Below are 16,296 nucleotides of genomic sequence, written 5' to 3'. Positions count from 1 at the left end.
AACAGGTCTGCCCAGGAGCCATCTCTGATGTTCTCATTACCGTTTGGGACTTCAGAGAAAATCCTAAAGAAGCTGTTTTTTCCTTCCAATACTTTTCTCTATTTCTAGCCATTTTTCAAGTAATTTGTAGTAACTTCTTTGGGTTGTACATAGGCAAACATTGTAAAACTAAGAAAACGACTTCACACTTTAAAAGATTTTTAAAATAAATATACAATCTATGTTTAGACTGATAAGCCAAATTTTATACATTTATTTTAATATTTGAATAGAACTATATAAATGTGCCATTTTTGTAAGTTAAAGATGGTTAAATATCTACAATTCCATATGGTTCATATGTATATATATATGAGCCATATAGCATTAAAAAGAACAAAGAATGTAATGTGTTACTTCTTTACAGTGAGGAAATTTCAGTTTTAACCACTTGTTTGGTTACTCATATTTCCAATTATAAGTTCCAGGCCTTTCCAAAGGTTTGATCTTCTTTTTTTCTTTTGTTAGCAACTGTTAAGTGGACAGCATGGTCACCAAAAATTGACCCTATTTTGCTATTTAGCAACAGGGTCTTGACTGGTTTTCATATGTTAATCTGGTCTGATTCTTGTCTTCCAGCTCAGTGGCCTCTACTAAGGAATGCTAAGATAAACATTTGTTTCTGGTTCTCCTCCTCTTATTCTGTTCTGGTTGGGAAGGGTGGTGAGGCTAGCTTGAGGTGGTCATAAGCTGGTCACAACTGTTACATGGCTTTCCTTGTGTTTACACAGGAAGAATTGACTCTGAGTGATGCAGCATCTTCTTTCCTTCCAGTCATGTTGCCATTTTGTATTTAGTAAATTTATCAGAACCTAAACGTTTTGCAAATCCCCAAATCTGTGAGTTGCACAATAAAGTACAGTATTCTCCCATAAAGTCTAGTAAGGTGTAAATAAATTTATGAAAAATAAGAAATAATAATGCTGAGTTTAGTTTCAGATCTTGGGTTGGATAGATACTCACTCGCTAAGTATTTTTGATACACTAGCCATGAAGTATACATGATTCATATTCACACCTTAGCAAAATTATAAACTACTGCACTACAGTACTTAGACTTCTAAAACATTTTTCAGTTTGAGGATTTGGGGATTCTAAGATTACTCAAAAACAAGTCTAGAGCAAAAACAAGATAGCGTCAATGCCTTGTCATAGCTATGGTCACTATCAAACTGTCAACTGTTATAGATTTTAATCATGTATTTTAAAAATATCTCTCTTCTTTTTAATCCCTCAGATAAAAATGGTAGAAGGACCCAAACTTGCTGCAGTGTGTGGACATTATGATCATTATTATGCTCAACTTGACTTGTTGAGGAAGAGAGCCAATGGACAAAATTACCACTATGTTCCTCAAAAAGATACCAGAGTTGAGGAGAATTATAATCAGGAAGAAAGCCACAGTCCATCTCCAGGTCAATGGTAATGTCATAGTCTACTTAAACTTTGGTCCTCTGAAAATAGTTTGCTATATCAACATTTATTCTGAAGTCCTTCCAAATTCTCCTAAAACATCTGGGAAGAACTTCCAGACTCTTCATTTAAATTACTTAATTCACAGTTCCCTTGACCCTTTTTCATCTTAACTTTGATGTAGCTAATCTTATTCATGTAGCCATTTGACTGTGGGAACAGATTAATGCTCTTGAATTTTTAATGTCTTTTTCTTTTTCCTAGTAAATTCCACTATCTGGGAGTGATGAAAATAGTTGTATATGTATCATTTTCCAAATATTAATATTAATATTATTAATATTAATCAATAATAATTGAATTGTAATCAAATTATAATTTGACACCTACTGAAAAGTGAAATATATTTCATTTAGTATTTATATTCTTGGGATTTTTCAGAATATGGATGTATTAGAAAGAAAATAATATTATTATGGTATACTTTCAAAAAGTTTACTCCATAACAAATTTCTACAGATCTACAATACTTTTAATGGTTTCTTTCACACTGATGTCAGTGTTCTATGATCAGAATGATTGATACCCATCCACAGCCCTGAAGACTGAAGTCTGAGAGTCATTTTTTTAAAATGCTTTTGCCATCACATTTTTTCTTTCAGTGTTGGGAATTTGCTAACTTTTGGTGTCTGTGGTTATTTATTGTTGAAATTTTGGACAAACAATGAAACGTATGAGTCTATATGATGGTGATCTCATCAGATAGCTAATGAAAATTAGATAAGCAAGAATAATAAAAGAATGATTTCTCCAGAAATGCGTGGTGGGAAAAGTAGACATTTTATTTTTAAAGATATTGGGTGCAGTTATGGTTTTTTCCATCTTCATAACATATTTTTAATGACCTCCATGATCATCAAAAGTTATGTGTTCCATTAGTTAAAATTATAATATTCATATAGGACTCAACTAATGAGTGACATATTTTACATAAGAACGAGGTACAGGCACAAAACTCCCTTTCCCTTTTCTCAGCCACTGGGAAACTGTGTCTTCCACCCTTTGTCTAGATATGAGAGCTGTCAAACTATCAATTATTTTGATTATGTATGATTGTATCTCCCAAACTCTCACATAAAATGGTAGAAAGGTCCTTCTCTTCCCTGTATGCTGCTGCCCATCATCTTACTGTGTTCCAGGCTGCCCCTCTGATGACTGGCAACTCCTCCTCATTGTTTTCCCAGGCCCCCTGCCCAGCTTTCTCTCTATCAGAGCTCCAATTCCATGGGAATCAAGTCTTGATGTACTCGTCTGGAGGAATAAGAACGTATAGAGAGTTGGGGAGAGAAAGAAAGACAGAGAGAGATAGACAGAGAGAGAAAGAATGTCTCTTGGAAAGCCCCTGGATGACTGAATAGTTTTTCTCATGGAGATAAGTTTCTGAGAGGAGTGCTATATGTTAGCCCTCACCTGAGTCAAGCACAATCAGTGTGTCAGACGCTGGTCAGAAACCTTCACAGATCTTCTCTCTTCTAATCCTCACATCACCCCCTGTGAGATTGGTATTGTGCCCATTTTACAGATGGGGAACTAAGGCCCAAAGACCATAACTAGCTTATGATTTCATCATATTTCTAAACGGCTGATTTATTAACTTGACTCTTCAGAAACTGGGGACCACTCATCCTGATGTGCCTAAAGGAGTTTCTGAAATGGCAGTTCTGTCTTTGGAGCCCAGGAAGTTGCTAGAATTCCAAAGAACTTTATCACTAGCTCATACTATGATCTGAAATGTGGTAGTTTTTGTTTAGCAATTTGTAATTACAGAAATTCTTGTAGGAAATTATGAAAAAAAGATAAATATCTAGAACATAGGTACAAACCTGAAAATGGTTTGACTAGAATTGACCAGAATTGTGCTGGAAAAATACTTAAACATTGTGAGAGATGGAGAAGGCCTCATTTCTTTATTCATTAAGCATTTGTGAGCCAGTGTGAGGAGCAGAGGTGAAGGGAGGGGCCCCCATCCTGCTCTAAGGAGCTCAGGGTATCATGCAGGCAACAGACGAGCAGCTCTCAGTGCAGTCAGGGTGACAAGGCTATAGATTAGATACCTGCACACAGCATGAGAAGATCCTGCTACGGGTTTTTTCTTTTTCCCTTCAACATATTATAGACTATGGGTGGACTGATTCCTGCCCTGAGGAAAAATCATTGTAACAGAATATTTTTCGGTTCTATCCTCTCCTGTATCCCCAGTTTTACTGTTCTCTTTACCTCCCTTTCTTCTTGATTTCAAAGATATCTTCTTTTCCAATGTACACATTCTGTAACTTTGAATTACTTCTTGAACTCAGAACGTCACAGGTGAATTGTGAGTCTCATTACAAAACTGAAAATTCACTTGTCGAATTGGTGCCTATGATGAGTTAAAATTTCTACTCAGGCTGAGTGTTTGTATTTCCTAAGGCTTGCTGAATACCTTCAGAGGAAATGTGAAGCTCAACAACATAAGCTGAAAGTGGAAAAGCAATTGGTAAGTAAACTACCAAATATAAGAGGCCATCAGGAATTTTCTCATGCTTTCTCTGTTCACAAATATTCATGGATCCTCAAGTCAAAGTTCATTCCACATAGATGATTAAGACTATTCTCCACTTTCCCCGGTTTTTAATAGCTAAAGAAGAATAATGGGAATAGGCTTCAGTTAGGGTCTGGGAAGCCCAGTACCTTCCCTGGCTCCATCACTTGCTATGTGACCTTAGGCAGGACATGCCACCTCTCTGAACCTCAATTTCCTTTTCTATAAAAGCTGTAGATGGGCTTCAAGATCCCTTTCAGTGCTGCAATTCTTTGATTCTATTTTATTAGAATTCTACACATTTTCAAAGAGGGACTACTGTATTTTATTTGAAATGAAAGTTAACCTTTACTCTTAAGTATAGTGTCAAAATTCTGGGGCTGAGCGAGCTTGGTTACACCTCCTATTTGTATTGCTCTTATTTTGAACTGCTCAGAAGTTCTAGTTCTCTTCCCCTACCTAATCTCATGCTCCAGGGGTTGCTAAACTTTTACAGAACTTTAATTTCACAATTATAATTTAGCAGTTCAGAAAATGAATCTAGGTGTCTCACATGGTAGTGTAAAATATTGATTGCTTAGGCTAAACAACACAAATGGTTTTATTTTCTTTACTTTTTAAATGTTTCACACTTACACTAAGAAAATTCTACTGCTCAGTATAAAAAAAAACAAACAAACTCCCAAATACTGAGATTGATGATATAATTATTGTTTAAAGGATGAGGGTCAAGGTCAAATCATAAGATGTTTCCAAAATGCAAGTACGCTTTATAAGTTATTTCATTCTAATAATAGGGTATTCGTCCATCTTCCGCTGAGCCAAATCACAACCAGAGACAAAAGCTAAGAAGTAATGGGGAAGAGCCTGGATTCCAGGAGCTGCAGTTCAGGAGAAATGAAAGGAAGGAACAGGTTAAAAACTGTCTGCTTCCAGGGCTACCGTTGTACTTCTCTCATTGTCTTTTGTACCGTAATGGGGTGTTGCTTTTAGCGTCTACGGTGCACCTGAGAGAGCCCGTTACACAAACACTTGTTGGACACAGTGGTGTGACGCACCATGCTGGGGTTCAGGGGAGAGAGAGATATGTATTTCACCTTCTCAGAGAATGCAGTGTCGATGAGTTCATAAGGCTTTTTACCTCAGATTGATAAAGTAACTGTCCATCCTGAACATTTTTGAAATTTGTATTAGTTCCCTAGGGCTGCCTTACAACAAACCGGGCGGTTTAAAACAACAGAAATTTATTGTCGCACAGTTCTGGAGGCTTGAAGTCCAAAGTCAAGGTGTCAGCAGGGCCACGCTCCCTCTGAAACCTGGAGGGGAATCCTTCTTTGCCTTTTGCTAGCTTCCGGTGGCTGGTCCATGATGTTCAGATGCCCTGGTTTGCAGAGCCACAACTTCAGTCTCTGCCACCGGACATGGCATCCTCCTGGTGTGGCCGTCTTCTTAACAGGACACCTGCCATATGCATTAGGGACCCACTCTGCCCCAGTGTGACCACATCTTAGCTTAACTACTCACATCTGCAATGACACTGTCTCCAAATAAGATCACATTCTGAGGTCCTGAGGCTTAGGACTCCAACGTATCTTTTGAGGGGGGGGGCACAAAATTCAACCTATAACAGGATTATATATAAAGTAATTGTATGTCAGTAATGCATTTGGGGTTATATATAAAAACGAGATTGTCCCAAGAGGCCGTATCCTCGCTGGGGGGAGGTACCACAGCCGAAGTGTAAGGCAGATTATCATTTTTGGGAGCAACAGCTTTTCCCTTACTATATATCACACATTTCGAAATCCATAGGCTGTCTTGGGGACTTCCCTGGCGGCCCAGTGGTTAAGACTCTGCACTTCCACTGCAGGGGGTGCGGGTTCGATCCCTGGTTGGGGAACTACGATCCCGCATGCTGCGAGGCGCGGCCAAAAACAAAAAATAAAATAAAAATAAAATCATAGGCTGTCTAGAGATTATTCTGTCAAGTTGTTGGCAAACATTTAACATTTCGGGACTGGGATTGCTTTCCAGGAATACTGGAAACAGCTAGAAGAAATACGCCAACAGTACCACAATGATGTGAAAGAAATTAGAAAGAAGATGGAGTGTGAACTGGAGGTAAATAAACTCGTTCTTCTAAAGGAAGCGTTGCTCTACTGATTCAGAGCTAACTAAACTAAGCAGGTATTAAAAGTAATGCTCTTCTCATTGAAAAGATAAACTTTATCATGCAAACTTTTTTTTTAAGTAGGAAAACTGTCAGATTTAATGGAAGCCTCACTTTATTATGGTTTACTTGAGGCTACACAAAGTGATGGGGCTGAGAGTCTCAGTTAAGAGTGGCTGTTATTAAAAGTACGGTTGATCATCTTCCCCATGAATCAGTCAATAAGTATTGACTGAGCAGTACTTTACTCCAGAACTGGATTAGATGCAGGAGGTAAGTTCATGCCCGTTGGGTAGGAAAAGAGACGAGCATTTATTGAATTCAGCTATACTGGAATAGTCTCATATGTAGGGGTAAGATTTGAAAGTCCATATAAGGCAACATTTGAGTGCAGTGGAGATGATTTTTGAAAAATTCCTTAAAGGCGCCACCTTGGAAAGTCATTCTTCCAATTCTCAGATCATTGCTTTTTCAGTAGAGCTCCAGATGAGATAGCTGGCCCGTGTCTGGAGACCACAATGCATGAAAAACACCCCCATGTTTAATTAGAAACACCCTCAGCGCCCGGGAATGTTCCTCCTGTGACGGGCCGGTGGGCACCAAGACCAGCCGAGGACACAGCTGGCCTCTCGTCTCACACGCACTTGAACTACACACTCATTGTGTAGAACCTGCCCACACTACTGAAATTGATCTTTCCCTCTCACCCTGCCCCACCCCTGAGGGCATACAGACGAACTAATATAGGTGAAATGAGCATATGGTACAATTCAGTTGTGTGTATTGGGCTCTGAGCTAGAGCTTTCACATACATATCTCCTTTACTTGTAACAGAAGTTAAATAACTCATCCAAAGTCACTTAGATATTACAAGGCAGACTAAATAAATATCTGATTCTAAAATGTCTACTCTTTCTAAATAGGTAAATAAATAGTTGGAAAGATATGAAGCAATGATCCAGTAAGGCTGAATCTGGTTAAGCCCTGTGAGGGCACGGGAGTGAAGATGAGTGGTGTGAACAGGGGGAGGATTCTTCTGGAAGAAGAGAGATGGGGCCAGAACTGGGTCTGAGAAGAAGAGTAGGATTTGGAGAGGCAGAGCTAAGGAAGAGGGCATCTGAAGGAGCCACGCAAAGCTTCATGGCCAATGCCATGGGAGCGGGCAGGCTGGATGTGCTTCTCCCCAGCGCAGAGGTCTGGTTAGCGGTGGGGAGCCTTGTGCCATCGTCAGCCCCGATTTTAAGACAGGTCTGCGATGGGAAGCCTGCGTCCAGGAAAGATGGACAGCAGACTTTTCTAGAGAGACCAGGAAAGAAGCACTTGGGGGATACCAGAGGGAGCCATAGAGGAAAGAAGCCATAAGAGAGCTCTCTCCAGCCATGCCCACTGATCCTCCCGAGGCCAGTGTCCTCATTAGATCCCATTCAGGTCTAGCGGGCGACATTCAGAAAGTGACCTTCAGAACTGACGCAGAGCCAACCTTGTTGACTGTGTATAATTTATGTTGAAGGAGGACTCAACAATAAGTCATAAAACATATTTGGTGAAGAAGAGTGACCTGCTCATCCACCAAGAGGCACCTGAGGAGGAAGCACCTGTGCAGGTGATGGTGGTTCTTAGACGATGCTGCGTTTCCCAGGGAGTTCGCTCCAGCCCGCTGTTCCTGCCCCTCCCTGTGCGGTAGAATCATGTGGGAAAGTTTTAAAAAATGGAAACAGGGAATTCCCTGGCAGTCCAGTGGTTAAGGCTCCGTGTTTCCACTGCAGGGGGCACGGGTTTGATCCCTGATAGGGGAACTAAGATCCCGCATGCTGCGCAGCGTGGCCCAAAACAAAACAAAACAAAACAATAATGAAAAACCAAACTCAAACACCTGGGCTCCAGATGGCCTGGGGTGGGGCCCAGGTATCCCGTTTTCAAGAGCTGACTGGTGAGTTAGTGCAGCCAAATTTGAGAACTGCTTGCAGGAATGTCCTCTGATGGTGTTTGAGTCCGAGTCTCAGACGCCTAGGTCTGTGAATCTGATGGTTAATTTCTCTTCTGTTTCAAACTTACCTTTTTGGCATTAATAGGGAACCGGGCAGAGCTGAATTATCAAATGGCTCTCAAAAGACTCTTCTTTTCCTTCTGGGAGGTCTTTCCCCTTCATCTTCAAGGTGCCCCGAGGGCTTGACTGAGGGTAGGTCAGAGGAACCCATGCTGAGCAAAGGCTGAACAGCCTCTCTGAGTGTTTTGCTTTGTGAAAACCTGGAGACCTTCACAAGAGGCGGTGCCGAGAGCTCTAAAGTGGACTGAGGTTGATTTTTCCACCCAGTGGGGTGGATGGGGCTTAGGGGTCTAATGTAGTTGTATTTTAAGGGAAATAAAGCAATATGACACTTCTCATGCAATTGAGACAACCAGACTACGCAATCAAATCAGACAACCAACCTCACAAATATAAGTAAGACACAGAAGTCACGTCTTGTTTCAGAGTGTGTAATATTGCAAGGCAGGAAAACACCCTTCCCAGGGTTGCAGGGCAAACAACTGATAAAAATTCAAACTGACAGATGTGGTGTGTGAAGTACGTAGACGAGGCAGTAATTAATTCTAAGGGGGAGATGATAGGGACCTAATGTAGAATGGTGGAGAGAAAAGAGCATTTATACACACACACACACACACACACACACACACACACACACACGCGTGGAGACTCATAAGTTTCTGGTTCGGAAGGAATAGTACATTTTACCAAGATGGGGAAGAGTGGGGAGCAAGCTTGTGGGAGCAGGGCACTCAAGAGAACCACTTTGGACGTGTTGAGTCAGGAAGATCTGAGAGATCACATCCCTGCTTCGCTTCGGAGCCTTTGCCCTGCTTTTCCCTCCAGCTGGAACACGCTTTCCCCAGACCTTCATAAGCCAAGGTCCAACACCATTCCAGGGCTTAAATCAAATGCCATATAGGCTTTTCCTGTATTACTCTCATCCCCTATTCATTTCCTATGCTATTACCCTATTTTATTTTCTTGATAACATTTAACACCTTCTGAAATTATGTCATTAGTTTAACTCATTGATTACCTATCTTACTCCAGTAAAATGTGAGTTCCGTGTCAGCAGGGACCTTCTGGTCACGTTCTGCACCAACCCATTGTGTAGGACAGTATCTGGCCCGTAGTGGGTGCTCAGTATGAAGTTGTGGAATGAATATTAAAGTGAAGATGGTACCAAACAGGCAGCCGAATATGTGAGTCTGAAGCTCAGAGGGGAGGAAAGATCAAACCGGAAGAGACATGTTTAAGAGTCATTACATAAAGATGGCATTTAAATTCATGGGAGTTACTGAGACCCCTGTGTATTAAGGAAGAGAGGGGCAATCATATGTGCTGTGTGACGGCCCTGAATAACACCTGCTGCTGGATGTGTTAGGAAAACACTGATTGTACTCAGAGACCCTCAGTTGAGTAGGCAGGTAACAGACTTACGTATTTTAGAAAGATTTTTCTGCGAATGTTTAAATGCAATTTTGGCATTAAAATAAGTTTATATCACCTAGGAAAAAAAAAAAAAAAAAAAAAACGGAAGAGAGGGGCAGAGGGCCCAGGACTGAACGCCGAGAAAGCTCAGGATTTAAAGTTCACCTCTTGACCATTCCTTCGAAATGCTTGCCAGTACTTTTACGGCCTTCTCCTCCTCCTTCAAATTGCCCATCAATTTTTTGAGCCCCCTCCTTCCTTTATACTGTCATGAGCTGTGCACTTTTTTGTTTTCCTGATTAAAATCATAAGCCTCTTAACGGAAGGATCTTATAGTCAAAATTACGTTCTTGAATTAAGTTAGGTTGTATTGGACTGTGATAAACATTGTCACATTGTAGCGTTTCACCTGCCCACTGCAATGCCAGTGTTAAATGTATTAATATTTCACGTTAATGGACACTGTACCCAAGTTGTTAGTGGACTGTTGTTAACTTTCCTTTGCAAAAGGTATGTTTTCATTCTCAAATCAATCATCAGATTCATTCGAGAAATCAAACAACGTAAACAGACCCTGCTGTGAATTCAGGGGGGTTGTGAAAATGTAATTGTTTGATCAATATTAAATGCTAGATTTTAATTTTTCTCTAAATTTTCAGGATATTGAAAGAGACTTGAAACAAATTGGACTTAAGAACACAAAGGAAAGTAAAATTCCAGAACAAAAACATAAAGCTAAGGTAATAAACATTTTGTCTTAAAGTTTCATTTAAAAAATCTGTCTGGGGATCTGCACCTTGCAATCTGGGTTGCCGCTAGGATTTCACCCCCTACTATTTTATGGAATTGCCTTATTTTGTGATGTTAGACTAATGGTTTTAAGTATCTGTAATGTGGAATTGGGAGTTGTAATTTTAAGGTTTTTATTGGAATGCAAAACAGATTTTTTTTCTTGCTTTCTTCTAGAGAGGGGTAAAGTTTGAAATTAATTTAGACAAATGTATTTCTGATGAAGACATCCTCCAAGAGGAAGAGGTATGCCATTAAGTAAAATTCTATTAGTAGGGATGAGAAAATGAGTGTCTTAATAACATGTTTCATGAACTTTTCCCATAGAGGGTAGGGAGAATTTTCTAAAATCTTCCTAGAAGGATGTCTGGTGTTCAGACAAGTCTTCCAAAATATTTTTTATCCTTCCATTCTTTTTAAACTTGAGATTATTCCTATAGATGGATTATTCCATTTTAATTTATTTGTTCTATTATAAAAGAGCTATTTTCCTCATAATAGTAACTTTTAAATTATAGCCAGATTAATATAGAAGACATAATATATAGTCAACAACTAATACACTCACCTAAAAAACATGTAAATGAGCAGTTATCCGGAAACCATGCACATTTATTTTAGATCTTGATTGGTTATTGATAACTTTGTACTGGTCTTTGGGTAAATCTCAATTATGCACATGGGCTTGAATTGAAACAGCAATAAATGCATGAATATAGTAAACTCAAACCTCATTTTATTACTTGGTTTCAACATCTTTTTAAATCCCATTTTTTACCAGAGCTGCTAACAAATATCAGAATTAACTGATTTGTGTTTCTGTTTCACCTTCTCCAAGTTTGCCTTTTAAATTACCAAAAGTTAAGTATGAATATGTGTATACCTATATATATATATATAAATTATATACTCAATTTTTTCCTTTCATGTTTTTTTATTGGCTTAAAACTTTTTTAAATGTTATTTCCTTCAGATCTGTGTGTGCATGTGGTGAAGGATTCTTTTTTTTTTTTTTTTTTAATAGACTTCATGTTTTAGAGTAATTTTAGGTTCATGGCAAAATTTAGCAGAAGGTACAGAGATTTCCCATGGAGCTCCTGCCCCCATCCCCCGGCACATGCAGCCTTCCCTACCGTCAACATCGCTCACCAGAGTGGACCATTCGTTATAATTGATGAACCTACACTGACACATCATAATCACCCAATGTACATAGGTTACCTTAGGGTTCACTCATTCTCTGGGTTTTGACAAATGTGTAACGACATGTATCCATCATTATAGAATCATACAGAGTATTTTCACGGCCCTAAAAATCCTCTGTGCTCCACCTATCTTTGAGATTTTTATTAGCCTTTTGCTACAGAGACTTCAGTAGAGTGGTGGTAGTTAGCGCCCACTTATAACCACTAGGCCACTTATAACCACTAGGCCTCTAAGTGTCCCGGACGAGGGAGCAGCTCTTGGGACCTGGGACCCGAGGGCTGGTCCATCCACGGTGCTTCTGTGAAGTGAGGCACTGAAGTTGGCCCGCTAGAAAAAAGAATGGACTCCAAACAGTTTTATCTACCAGTTTGTTCATCCTTTGTTATTCTCTGCTTTGATATGCTTGAAATAGAGCGATCATTTTAGTTTTAATTATGGAATATTAGGAGCAGTTTCAGGGACCTGATTGGGAATGTTAAAGCTTAAAGCAGGGTATAGATGAGCTAACCTTGAAAGTTCCTTAGAATGGAACTGCAGGAGAATAAGACTGAAGGCAGGAAGTCTGCATCAGATTAGCTGCCACATGATCAGTGCTTGTCACTGTTGACAGGGAGAAGAAATGAACACATTCCTGCTTCTATCGTGTTCCAACACAGTTCTAGTTTTAAAACCCTACTGATTCATGTAATAAACATACATTGAATACTTACTGCATACCTCGGTAAATGTTATTACTGGGAACATGAAATAATTTTCAAACTTTTTCCCCCCAAAATATGGCTTATTTCTCATGAAACACCATGAAATTGCTTTAGGCAATGGATATACTGAGTGAAACTTTGACCTTTGAGGACGGCATTAAGTTCAAGGAATATAAATGTATAAAGGAGCATGAAGATTATACAGACAAAGCATTTGAAGAACTCTGTTGCCTGGAAGCAGGTATGTGTCCCTTCAGAGCTGCAGATGAGAAGGAACCCTTTTATTGGCAGTCATCTCGAATGCTCTCCTCCTCACTTGTCTCCCGTGATTTGACTGTCCCCTGCCCCCCACCTCACCCTGAACTGGACGGAGACCTGGGCCCTCTGACTCTGCCCACCCCAGGGGTCACAGCCCCTGGGACCCACCCTCCTCTCGGCTCCACACCGTCTCCTGGGGCAGTTTCACCTGCTGTCTCAGCTTCCGGTCCTCCCGGCCCACACTCATCCATCTTTCTCAGCATCTCCTGGATGGCTCCATGGACAAGTCCCACTAGCATCTCAGCCTCGGCGTGTGTACAATCCAGCTTCTGAGCCCTTTCTTCCCAGGGAGGCTTTATTTCCGGTGATGCCCTCAGCAGGCCGACAGTCCTGCTGTCATGCCTCGGGTGGTTTCTACTCTGAGATGTCCCTGAGTCTTCTCCTCTTTCATTCCCTCTGCCCTGTCCTGTCTCAGCGGTGCATGTGCTAGGAAACACATGGGCTTTGCAGACCGTAGGGAGTTCGAATCCAGGCTGGTGCTGCCACTTTCTGAGTGTGTGCCCTTTCACAAGTTACTTCAGATCTCTGAATCTCAGTTTCCTCTTAAGAGTGAGGAGAATAGTACTTGCCACCCAGGCTTATTGTGAGGACTAAAGTGAAAATTGATACATTAGGTGCTTAATTTAATATATGCTCTTCCCTTAATTTTCCCTTTCCCTTCCCCTCACTGAATTGCTTTAGTCTCCTATGCATCCTCCCTTTCTCTAGTATTTCCCCTTCATTCTCTAAGTAATTGCTACAGTCATCTTGTCATATTATTATCCTACTCAAATTTTGTTTTGATAATGCCTGTAGGATACAGTCTTTTGCACATAGTATCACATTTAACACTGCGTGGCGTGATCCTGTGGTGACCCCCCCTTTCCTGCCCCATCACCCCCTCTCTCTTTCCGCAGATGATGGGATCCACACAGCCTGCTGGAGGCCCATCTTCCCTTGCAGCTATGTGAGCATTCACACACCCTGGCTCGCCTCAGTTTCCTCTTCCTAGAATCATACACTTTGCCTCATTTCTACCCGGAAAAATCTTTATTCAATTCAGCAGGCATCTTGTGGAGAATCTCCCTTCTGCCAGACTGTGCTAGGTGGGAGGGACCTCAGAGATGAATGAAACCTGGGTCTGCCCTCAGAATCACAGAATTGTCATGAGCCAAAGAAAGGAAACACAAAGCAGGCTTTCTGAGCCCCAATACTAATCATTGTTCGAGTGCCAGCTGGCTGAAGAGTCAGGGGGGTACCTCTCCTACAGAGCTTGGCATGCCAGGGAGCTTGGGCTTTATCCTATGTGGCGACTTTCAACCAAAGGGAATTAAATGTTATTTGTGATGGAGAAAGATCATGCTGGCTGCCATGTGAAGGATGCGTGGAGGGGCAGGACTGAGGGCAGGAGACGGGTCCACGTGGGAAATGACAGGTGCACAGGGCAGGCCAGTGCAGTGACAATAGACACCAGGTGTGAACTGCTGAGTGTGGGGACTGAGGAAGAGAAGAGGGTCCCAGTCTTCTAATTCAGATGGATGAAGCTATCACCAGCCAAACAGGTGCATATGTCACGCGGAGGGAGGTCAGTAGAGATAATGTAATGGTTTAAATTTGTAACATATTGAGTTTAGGTCTTTCTGAGCATCAGCTAGAGGTGTTTAGAAGGTGCTAGCTGAGTAAGACCAAAGCTCTGGGGCAAATCTGGGCTTCCTTAGCATATGCACAGTATTTCAACCTGGATGGTGGTGGAAAGCACCTAGGCACGGGGACTGGAGCGAGAAGGAAATGGAGCTTAGGACAGGCGCTTGTATTGTTTAAACAAGTTTTGGGAGAATCAGAAGAGAGTGAAGCCAAAGAAGGAGAGAAGGTTCTGGAAGGAGCCTCAGGGCTTGGCAGTATCAACTGGAAGAGAAAGACCAAGTGAGGCAGGTTGAGTAACAGCCCACAGAGTTTGGTTATCAAGGGTCCTGAGTGGCCTCAGTGTGAGCAATTCCAGCGAAAAGGATGAAATCAAAGGTTATTGTTTGCATGAGTTCTCTGGGAAGAGAAGAGAGTGGATTATAAGTCTCAAAAGACATGGCTGCTTTTTTTTAGATTTTTTTAAAACAACACTTCATTAGTTTGATGCTGAAAACGGTCTCTTAATTTAAACTGGGCTCCCGTAATTACTATTCAGGCTGAACAATTTCCCATATGTTTATTGACATCTGTATTTCTCTTGTGAATTATGTGCTCACATCCTTTATCCATTTTTCTACTGAAAATGGCATGTTTTTTTTTTCTTTATAAGACTCATTTAAATTGAACCTTTGCCTGAAATACGTATTGCAAATAGTTTCCCCAGTTGGTCTTTAGATCTCATTTGTAGTAACAACAGCAAATATGTGTGAGTGTGTGTGTGTGTGTGTGTGTGTGTGTGTGTGTGTACATATAACTTGAGAATTAACTTTACAAGAATCGTGCAGAGCATATGAAGGAAACTATAAAACCTTACTGAGGTATTTAAAGATTATTTGAATAAATGTAGAGAAATAACACTGTTATATATTGGAAATATTCATTCCAAATAAATATATGGATTTTTGGCAATTTCAATCAAAAGCACAATAGGATTTTTTTCTGGTGTGAGGAGATCTTGGATCTTAATCCAAGATCTTGGATCTGGTGTGAGGAGATCTTAACTAGTCAAAAAATTTAGAAAAGAAGAGCATTGAGGGGCACTTGCCCTTCCAAATATCAAACTGTATTATATAAATTATAGTCATTAAAAAAATGTGATACTAGCACCAGAATTAAAGAAGTAATGAAAAAAGAGAAAGTTTAGAAACAAACTCTAGTATGTATCATAATTTAGCATATGCTAAAAGTCACATCATAAGTCAGTGGGAAAAGAAAGAATTACTCAGATAAATGCTCTAGGACCAACTGGTTAACAATTTGGGGGAAATTGTGAAATCAGACCCTATATAATGATACAACAAAACAAATTCCAAAATAAAATCAAAGAGTTCATATGTAAAAAAATGAAGTTATATATCAGAAAATAAAGTGAAAGAAAATATCGGTGAGTATTTTTTTTTGGCTAGGGAAGAATTAACTATTCAAAATACATAGGAAAAATCACAGAATAAATTAGTAATAGATTCAGCTTTCACAATGAAAGCCTTTGGTAAAGAAAATATTATAATACTAGCCCCTAGAATTGTCATTTTCAGTAGTTTACCTAGGGAAAATAATCATAAATGTCAAAAAAATTAACTACAAATGAGTTCATTAAAGTGTTGTCTATAATAGTAAAAAATTCTAGCAATCTAAAAATCCAGCAAAAAAAAATTGAATTATAATATATCCATGAAACAGAATACCATGTTTGCTTTAAAATGGTGGTGTAGAACAATATTTAGTAATACAGATATGGTATGTTGCTAACTGAAAAGAACAAGTTATAAAAGGGTGTGTAATATTTGGCCCATTTTTTGTTTCAAAACGAAGCAGAAACTATATGCAAGAAGGAAATTTTGAAATTTTAAGTCTCTGGAGAGTGGGATTGTGGTAATTTTTGTTTCCTTCTTCTTCTTATCTGATCTCCAGATTTCCTATAATGAAACATACTAATAAATAAAGAAAATGATAA

The 16,296-nt window shown here is 39.9% G+C and overlaps 1 protein-coding gene across 1 annotated transcript in view; it reads left to right on the top strand.

The window, feature by feature from the left end:
• The window catches only part of NEK5 (NIMA related kinase 5), a 64,158-nt gene that overhangs the window by 30,546 nt on the left and 17,316 nt on the right, over nucleotides 1-16,296 (top strand). Inside the window, 8 exon segments of the mRNA XM_057532835.1 lie at nucleotides 1,277-1,461; nucleotides 3,922-3,988; nucleotides 4,831-4,947; nucleotides 6,068-6,154; nucleotides 7,714-7,806; nucleotides 10,326-10,406; nucleotides 10,633-10,701; nucleotides 12,477-12,603. Coding sequence (XP_057388818.1) covers nucleotides 1,277-1,461; nucleotides 3,922-3,988; nucleotides 4,831-4,947; nucleotides 6,068-6,154; nucleotides 7,714-7,806; nucleotides 10,326-10,406; nucleotides 10,633-10,701; nucleotides 12,477-12,603 — 826 coding nt within the window.

The sequence above is a fragment of the Balaenoptera acutorostrata genome, chromosome 18 (assembly GCF_949987535.1).
Source record: "Balaenoptera acutorostrata chromosome 18, mBalAcu1.1, whole genome shotgun sequence".
Lineage (NCBI taxonomy): Eukaryota > Metazoa > Chordata > Mammalia > Artiodactyla > Balaenopteridae > Balaenoptera > Balaenoptera acutorostrata.
Note: the sequence above shows the minus strand (reverse complement) of the source record. Positions and strands in the feature narration are given on the sequence as shown.